The 9,199-nt window shown below is 49.3% G+C and overlaps 2 protein-coding genes across 2 annotated transcripts; one reads left to right on the forward strand and one right to left on the reverse strand.

Annotated features, from left to right (window-relative positions):
• The first annotated feature begins 1,809 nt into the window (after positions 1–1,809).
• LOC125166619 (histone H4) lies at positions 1,810–3,772 on the forward strand. The gene has a single exon (XM_047860543.1). It carries the CDS (start codon positions 1,832–1,834, stop codon positions 2,141–2,143), a length of 312 nt encoding a protein of 103 aa, XP_047716499.1. The 5' UTR covers positions 1,810–1,831; the 3' UTR covers positions 2,144–3,772.
• Positions 3,773–7,845: 4,073 nt separating this feature from the next.
• On the reverse strand, positions 7,846–8,258 carry LOC125166612 (histone H2B type 1-C/E/F/G/I). Its single transcript, XM_047860537.1, has one exon. It carries the CDS (start codon positions 8,245–8,247, stop codon positions 7,867–7,869), a length of 381 nt encoding a protein of 126 aa, XP_047716493.1. The 5' UTR covers positions 8,248–8,258; the 3' UTR covers positions 7,846–7,866.
• Positions 8,259–9,199: the final 941 nt, after the last annotated feature.

A 9,199-nucleotide genomic window follows, 5' to 3' on the forward strand; every position in this document is an offset into this window, starting at 1 on the left:
CAGACTATATCTCCTCAACCTAGGAAATATCTCTCCACTGAAAAAACAGGAGACGGGGCTTAATCCATAGAAAAATTTCTCTATGTTCCTAAGGGAAACGTGAAAACACAGACGCACTATTTTTTCTCCAAGATAAGCTCTGTAAAGAAAAGAGGGTGAGGAAATAACTTCTTTGTTGTGGATGGGTGGAGAAACCATTGCCATGTACCTTTACACAACGTCTGACTACTGTTACTAACCTATGGTTTTCTTTCCAATGCTCACGGCATTTCCCAGTGCTCCTGTCTGCATATTTTCCAAACCCAGAGTCCTTCAAGGCTCTGAAGAGCCCAAAGAAGGCTCAGTGATCATTTCGTGTCATGGACTTCTTTGGATATCCCATGAAGCTTATATATGTACGATGAATTCTTAAATGATGTACAGAGAATTTATAAAGGAAAAGAATTATATTAAAATTCCAGAATCAAACTTATCAAAACCCAAAATTGTTGAAGTGTTCACATATGTGTTTCTTTACTAATACATTAAAAGTCCCAAGGTTGCCCTCGTGACCAACAATTACCACAGTGTAGAAGGGGTGATATGCTTGAAAGACATTGGCAATACTGACGGCTGCACCTGCCAGTGAGAAGAATACATCGCGGGTCCTGCCGGTCACACTGTTTGCTGCCTGTGTGCCTCAGTGGAGACAATGCCAGGGTTCCGTTGGTCAATAGCGCAAATAAAGACGGAACTGTTGTTCTCTGCCAGTTCCTAGAAGTCCTGAAGCCTGCCATTGTAGCCGAGGCTAAGAGCCCGGCTCTGGAATTTGTCCCCGTGCACCAGGAAGTCAGAAAACAAGCTTCGATGAAGCAGGTGCTGCTCACAGAGCCTGGAGGAGAGGCCACATCTACACAAAGTCTCAAAGGGATGAATGGCAGGTCAAATGTTAAGTGTTTATTATTTGAAGGAGTTGTCAAAAGAACGTTGTAGCAAACCAGGGTGCGCTCTTTGTTTAGGAGCTGCACCCACTTTAGAGGGGTGACTACTGAGGAGAGGAGCGGAGAGCATTCACAACAACATATAATAATGTCGAGTGAGTGCTTGCGTGCAGCCTCCAACACTTTCCACGCAGAATCTCCTCGAAGCTTCACTGCTCTAGAACTTGGACTTTCTTACGTACTCGCAAAGAACAAGCCGAGCAGACACCGCCCAGGTCATAGGGAGAGCGTGGCAGCAGGCTGTCTCCAGAGCTTGGCTCCGCGTGTGCGGCTGGGGGGAGGACTGGGCTGTGATGCAGGGACAGTGGCAGCCAGAAGCTGTCCCTAAGGAACCATACATCCGATCATAAACTGGAGACTCCCGGCAGGCAGCACAGGGTTCTCGACACTTGCATCCAGCGAGGCTCGGTGAGGGACGCAGACATCCATCGATCGAGAAGACCAGAAGACACTTGGCAATAAAGACATGCTTAGCGTCAAAGCTGACCTCAAGCGTCTCGGGGACGACGGCGAGGATTCGGTGAGCATTTCCGGGCTGGTCTGGGAGACGTGAAGGGCAAGCGTGAGGCTTCTGTGTGGAAGGTGTAGGAAGCGTCGCCCGGAGTGCCGGCTGCAAGGCTGCGCGGAGCCGGGAGGGTTCCCGGAAGCCCCTCCGGGCCAGACTCGGGCTCAGGGGCCCCGCCCGGTCGGCGCCGCTCGCAGCAAAGGAGACACGAGCGATGGGCGGGCCCAGAGTGTGGTTACCGCCCCTGCTCTCGGGGTTTTCAAACAGGTCCGGCACTTTGCTATAAAAGGGCTGCTTGGCGCCGACGGGAGCGGTGTTTCCGTAGCGTTGCAGTGGTGTGGTGACGATGTCTGGTCGCGGCAAAGGCGGGAAGGGTCTGGGCAAGGGGGGCGCCAAGCGCCACCGCAAGGTGCTGCGCGACAACATCCAGGGCATCACGAAGCCCGCCATCCGGCGGCTGGCCCGGCGCGGCGGCGTGAAGCGCATCTCCGGGCTCATCTACGAGGAGACCCGCGGGGTGCTCAAGGTGTTCCTGGAGAACGTGATCCGGGACGCCGTCACCTACACGGAGCACGCCAAGCGCAAGACGGTCACGGCCATGGACGTGGTGTACGCGCTCAAGCGCCAGGGCCGCACTCTCTATGGCTTCGGGGGCTAAGTATTTCCTTCACGCTATCAAAAGCATACGATTCTCACCCAAAGGCCCTTTTCAGGGCCACCTATTTAATCACAGAAAGAGTTGGTACGCTTTTTGGTTCTGCTGTTTATTTAAAATTTTTCCAGGCTGTGAGGTTCAATCCGTGAAAGGTAGTGTGGAGAGATCGCCTGCGTGCTTTCTCTAGGCCGTTTTCCTCCAGGACCCGTTTTTTTCCCCCGGTTTCAAAAGCATCTTCTTGGCAGCTGTCCATGTTCAGGTTTGTTCTACCAAGTCTGGGCTCATCTCAGTCTTCAGACACCATTCCCTGTTCTCCACTTAAGTCTCTGTTACAGATGAGCGTTCCAACGTCCCCCCCTCACAATCCTGTGAGTTGTTTTTTAAACCAGGGTCTTCGTGATTGAAACCCCGCCTTCTCAGCCTGTCTGCTGTTGAGAGGAACGCTGTCCTGCGGTGGGTTATCTGTATCCTGTTCTTAAGCTGCTGGAAACCTTGTACTAACCGCCAGCATTTCACTCTATCTTCTGATGTCCTGGTGTATTTGTTTTTTTGAAGAGTCTTGGGGATGTTTGCAATGTACTCTGGTCTTTATCCTCTGAAGGCTGTTCATGATAAAGGCGTAGCTGGACTACTAGCTTTGTAACCCCAGGCAACAGGTGCTGGCCTTTCTGGCTACAGGTGAGCACGTGGAAGAGTCAGGAAGTCAGCGGAACTCATTCCCAGGTGTGGGCTTTAAAACCTCCCCTCTTGCCTCCAGATAAGGTTTGGATCTTGTTTGTCCTCACAAGACCTCAGGCCTGGGGGATAGCACAGCAACGACTCGAGGGAGAGTCCTGGATTGATCAGCAGCAGCTGAGTAATTCACAACAGATGTGTCCTGTGACATGAATAATTGTCCTTAAGCTAATTTATGGAGTCTCGGTTACAGCCCTTCACTTTACACACCAAACACGGATTTGTTTTCTCAGTTTGTGAAGCAGTGTGGACAGTCCCTCTGTCCACCTGACAGCGCTTTAAGGAAAGCTGATTCCAAATGGGTCTGTTTCCTGTGTTCCTGTGTGTTGCGCCGTGTTCCATTCTGGACAGGGCGCAGGGTAAGAGCTCATGTTAGAAATGCATGGACTGTCCAAATACTTTAGGCAGGTGTAATCTGAATATTTGAAAGTGCTGTCCTCTTTAGCAGAGTTGATCTTTACAATAAGTGGATGAATAAGTCCTTTGAGAATCTGTTAGAAAATATGCATGTGGGCATAGACATTTCATGGGAGTCACGTCCCCTCCGAGGCTCATCCGAAGAAACCCCAGGGCTCCCTGGATCCTTGTCAACAACCTGGAGTCTAGGACTTCAGGATCTGGGATCTAGAGATGCAGAACTGAAGAGAGGAAAGGGCAGACCTAATACAGAGAGCGCATATTGAACGATAATATCCCAATTTATTCACTACGGGCCGTAGGCGTATCTATTCTCGAGAAGTGAGTTTGGAAATGCAAGCTAGCCCCATCTGAGAAATTATGATTTTCAGAGGCCTGAAGTCCAAACTGACTGAATCACACACGATTTGGGAGTAAATGAAAACAATGAGGCATGGATTTGCAGCCCGGTTCAGGAAGAAGTCCATGAATCTTCTTAGTTAAGGCCCTTTGAACTTCCATCGCCAGTCTTGAAAAATATATTAACAAGGCGTAAGAATGCAGTCGTCTACGTCCTTGAGCAGTTCATATATTAAGTTTACAAATTTCCATTATCCCTTAAGAAATAAAAAAAGAAACTGGAGACCTGACTCTGTGTTTTTGATATTATTTAAACAGTATATAAAAAAAAAACCTCTTGAAAGACGTTCTCCTAACACACACTGAGCACTCATGTCTATTTCTGTTCTTTCTGTTCTGTCCCTTTTCCTTGTTTGTAGAAAAGGCAATCTATTAGATGCAGCTAGGGAGATGCCAGCGTCAATCACATGATGGCCTAAGAGAGAGGAAACAAAGTAGGGACACGTGGGTCCCAGAGTCAAGGCAAGAATCCTGAGTCCTGAAGCTGTCCCAAATGTCTGGGTTGCCTGTTATTCCCTGTAACTCAAATTCCCAGTGGGTTCCATTTACCATATGCAAAGGTCTCCCATGTTGTCATTTCAGTAGACATCACACCAGGCTGTTCACACACGTCCTCCTTCCTGAAACACTACTTTCCTGACTTCTGTGACTCTAATCTCCTGGTTTTTGTCCTCACCATTTAGGATCTCTGGCCATCTTCTTTTCTTTCCTTTCTTCTTTACCCGTGGGAAAATTCCAATTCCGTTGCATGCCAACAACAATAACATTTCTATTTCCAAACTCTTGTCACAATTTCTATGTTCGGTCCCCACTTTGCTCTGGTTCCCAGATTCACATGTACAACTACTTGCTACCTTCTGTGGAATGCTTTAGGGGATTGAAACATTGCCATGTCCCGGTCTCTGAAACCTCATCCTCTCCTAGAATTCTTGGTCATTATGCAAGAATCTCAGCAGCATTGCAAGTGGTGGATAAGCATACAGGCTGGGGGCACACATTCTGCTTCCAACCCCAGCCCCACACCTTGCTCGTCCCCAGCCGATTAGAAGGAGAGCATAGTTGTGTCTAGATAATCCGTGGAAGTTGAGAGCACGAAATGAGTTAACCTTTGTAAAGAAACTGTCATGGTTTCTAAAACACATGGAAAGTGCTCAATAAATGTCACCAACATGTTTCTTCACCTATGAAACCCAGATCTTTTTTCAATTCTGTTTTCTGCTTCTTTCTACCTTGAATCCCATAAATCCCATTTCCCACACAGCAGCCTGCGTGCTTTAAAATTCTAATAGATTCTCACGACACAATAAAAGTGTGGGTGCCTTCCTGGCGCTTAAGGTCCAACATGTTCAGGCCCCCCTTTAACCCTCAGTGTCTTCCCCGAACACCTCATATTTGTTTACTACTCTCCCAGCACACAGAACTTGTATTTTTGAGCAGCGACTTCTCCCTGCCTTAGAGCTTTGTTGTAGCAACAGTCTCTTGGCCTGCGAGTTGAGTCGTATCCCCTGGTTCCTTGGTTCCGTCACCTGGTCAGTATCACAGCACCTGGTTTATTTCCCATAGTTTCATAGCAGTGAGAACTCCTATTTGGAATGATCGAATTGAGGAATCAGTGTGTTGATTCTCTCTCCTCTCCCGCTAGGATCTCAGCCCCACAGAGCAGTCTCTCGTCTGTCATGCCTACTGCTGTCGCTTAACGCCCCACACAGAGGGAATCGATCACCATTTGACAAAATGCAGAAAGAAATCCCTTCAACTGCTTTCTGATTTTTCTGTCCTCATCTAGCATAACCTCATCTTAACCACCGGAAACCTCCACACAGGAAGGGGCTTTGGTCAGCTTGTTCTCCAAGTATCAGATGTGCTCAGAGCAGAGCAGCTAGAAGCAGTATTTATATCTGTGGGAACTTGCTCGAAAGCCAAGTTCCCAGATATCCCTCAGAGCTAAGGAGACGACAGAAGTTCTGGGAGTGGGGCCAGCACTCTGTCCTCTAACAAGCCTCCAGGTGACTTTGAAGCACACTCAAGGTTAGCAGCGCTGCTCTGTATCTTGGGTACATAATTCAGTGCTTGGCACTTGAATGCCAATGAGACAAATGGATGTTCCTTGTTTCTGCCTAGAAGGCGTCTGTATGAGGCAGTCAGTGCCACTTCCCCTCCTCCTAATCCAGCCTCGGGTTTGTTCAGGTCCCCCCTCCCTCCTTGCCTGTGCTGTAGAGAAGGGATCCTTTATTGCTGGTCTCAGGGAGCAGGCCCTGATTCCACCACACTAGTCCTGAGGGTCCCAGCCAGTCAGTAATGAGGAATTTGGGGCTGAGAATAGGGCCAGATCTTTGCAGCTGTGAGAGTCTTTAACAGGGCAGTTCAGAAGCTTCCTCAACAACGTTTTGAGCGAGCCGAAGGGAGAGTTATTGATTACAAAACTGTGTGTGTTGGGGAGAAAAGTGGAATCAGGGACATTTCAGGAAGAGAACATTTGCAAAGGCCTGGAGGCTGGAGAGGTCAGGGGGCATCCCAAAAAGTGTGAAAAAGCAAGAAACAAAACAAAACAAAAAGCAAAGCAACAAAAAAACGGGGGGAAAATCATCCATTGAGGCTTGGTTTGAGCATTCAGTGAGTGGCTGTCTACGGGCCTTGATGTCTGATATCGTGCAGCCAGCACGCGGATCATTGAAAGGCACCGAGAGAGATGATACATGGTCACGTATGCTTTCTCAGAAAACTACTTCCCTGGAATGAAAAGGAGACTTGCTACGGACAGAGGAGTTTTAGTATTACCTCAAACTGAAATCAAGGTGATCACAAAAAGTTGAAATGCAGTTGTACATTTGGCAATGTGAAAACAAATGCTTTTTTTTTTGGGGGGGGGGGGTGTTGCATACTTATTTTGCCTTTTTGAGAGAATAAAGGGATACCAGGTAGACTGGCTAGGAAGGCTGGCTAGGAGTTTTTGGAGGACAGAGTTAGTGATTTTCGAGTGCAGTTTCTGGAGGACAGAGTTAGGGATTCTTGGGTGTACTTGGTATTTCCATTTACAGGGAAGGTGCCACGAACCCAAACTTTCTCATCTGACTTTCACAAGGAAGCCTCTACGTCGCAGGGTCTGTAGAAAAGAGGGAAGGAGACAAATTCTGCTTTTAATTTTCAGGTTTAGGTTCTTTGGCGTCACGTGATCACAACCTCTCGCCTTCCAGACCCTGGTGTCCAGCATCAGGATGGTAAAACGCATGTCCTGAGTCCACGTTTCCTGCTCTCCACCCTCTGACTTCCCTGGGTCCCCGAGTTCTCAGGATCGCCCTTTTGCTCAACTGAGCTGGGGGCCAGAGCTGATGACAGGACAGGTGGATGAATTCTGCCAAGTGATGGAAAAGGACGGACTCGGGGCAGCTGAGCCAGCTTTCGTATTCTGGGGGCTGCACTTGTGAGGCGACTGTAGCGCTTGAATATCCAGAATTGTTTTTGGAAGTCACTTGGGAGTCGGGGAGGGGAGCGGGAGAGGAATATATTGTCCCGTTACACCCTAAAAGCCAAACGTAATGACAAGCACCTTTTTGAGAGCAGCTTAGGAGGTAAAGCAAGATCAAAGACTTTTGCTAAAAACCGTTGTGTCCTCACCGGAGAGTGGCAGCCGGTGAACACGTTTTGAAGACCCAGGACACACGCCTAAGCAGGATCCTGGAGTCCTGGGCAAACGGGTGGGGAAGGGCAGTGAGAGGATCAGATGCCCACAAAGAAGGCGGGCCGCCGTCTCCGCGGCACCGGGAGAGGAAGTCCCGCCCTTACACGGCGGGCTTTTCAAATGTCATTGTGGCTGCTTACGCCCATGGAGTGACACTTCCCATGTGGCGACCGGGGTCAGCTTCGAGAAGCGGCCAGCAGCCTCGGCGCGTGTGCAAGCCTTAGGAAAGGGGCCAGAACCTGCAAGGATCCGTAAAGTGAGCGCTAGCCGTTCTGCCCACGGGCGGTTATGCTGCTGGCGCCGTCTGTACAGCCCTCGGCGATCCGAACCAAAGGCAAAATCTCCCACCAAAGAACCCGTAGCGGGTTCTCCCGCGGGTGTCCCCGGTAACCTAACAATGCCCAGGAAGACCCCAGCGCGTGTCAGCGCACAGCTCTGGTGGTGAAAATCTGTGGCTCTGAAAAGAGCCTTTGGGTTGGATCGTGCCTCCCAGCACTCACTTGGAGCTGGTGTACTTGGTGACGGCCTTGGTGCCCTCGGACACGGCGTGCTTGGCCAGCTCCCCGGGCAGCAGCAGGCGCACGGCCGTCTGGATCTCCCGGGACGTGATGGTCGAGCGCTTGTTGTAATGCGCCAGGCGCGACGCCTCGCCCGCGATGCGCTCGAAGATGTCGTTGACGAACGAGTTCATGATGCCCATGGCCTTGGACGAGATGCCGGTGTCGGGGTGCACCTGCTTCAGCACCTTGTACACGTACACCGAGTAGCTCTCCTTGCGGCTGCGCTTGCGCTTCTTGCCGTCCTTCTTCTGCGCCTTGGTCACCGCCTTCTTCGAGCCCTTCTTCGGGGCCGGGGCCGACTTCGCTGGTTCAGGCATTTCAAATTTGTCGTCTTCCGAAAGGAGAAAAACTGGGGTGGGCGCCAGGATCCTGCTTATTTGTAGGCAGCTTTATGCAAATGTAGGATTCATTTTGAGACTTCTGATTGGTGGGTTCGTCGTGTGGCCTGATTGGTTCGAGCTGTATTCTCCTATTGGTCATATCCGGAGAGAAATTTCCCCCTGTTCTTCCTGGCAGCTTTAGTCCCGTTAAACCATTTTATAACAAATTATGATTAGTGTGTAGCAATATAGATTAATTTGTTGATTAGTTTTGGATATTAGAAGGTCTGTTCTTTTGTTTTGGAATGCCAGGGAAGCAATCTTGTGTAAGAAGTGCTGATTATTTTATAGTGTTTCGGGTTAGGGCTGGCCACCCCCCTCTACCGTGCCTGTCTGGCATGTGGCTTATTTTTAGCTGAAGACGCTTGAGACTCTGCAGGTTCAAGAGAAACTTTTCTCCCTCTCATAACCATACAGATAAATCTAAGTTGGGAGTAGAGTCTTTCCCAAAATAAGTGTTATTAATAGAGATAAGATTTTTCTGAGTGATCCATCTGATGAGGGAGCATGAGGCAAGCCGAGGGCGGAACACAAGGTAGCACAGGCCCCCCTCCACAGGATAGGAGTGATATTCCTCAGGCTCTCCTGGCTACCTAATAACAAATGAACAGAAAGAAAACAAATGGTTAACTGATAGAGATCAGTCTTGCAGGATATGAATTTTCATCAGTTTGCAAATATCTTGGTAAATTACAAGGGCAATCTTATCAATAATCTAATCTCCAGAAACCTTTAGATTCAGTTTCCTGGAGCCCCAACATCACTGTCCCCTCCATAGTGATGTGGGAACAAAGGCAAGAAAGAAAGGGCCAGTAGCGTCCCCTGGGTGGCTCAGTGGGTCAAGTGGCTGACTTCAGCTCATGTCATGATCTCGCGGGTTCGTGAGTTC

This window comes from Prionailurus viverrinus, chromosome B2 (genome assembly GCF_022837055.1).
Source record: "Prionailurus viverrinus isolate Anna chromosome B2, UM_Priviv_1.0, whole genome shotgun sequence".
NCBI lineage: Eukaryota > Metazoa > Chordata > Mammalia > Carnivora > Felidae > Prionailurus > Prionailurus viverrinus.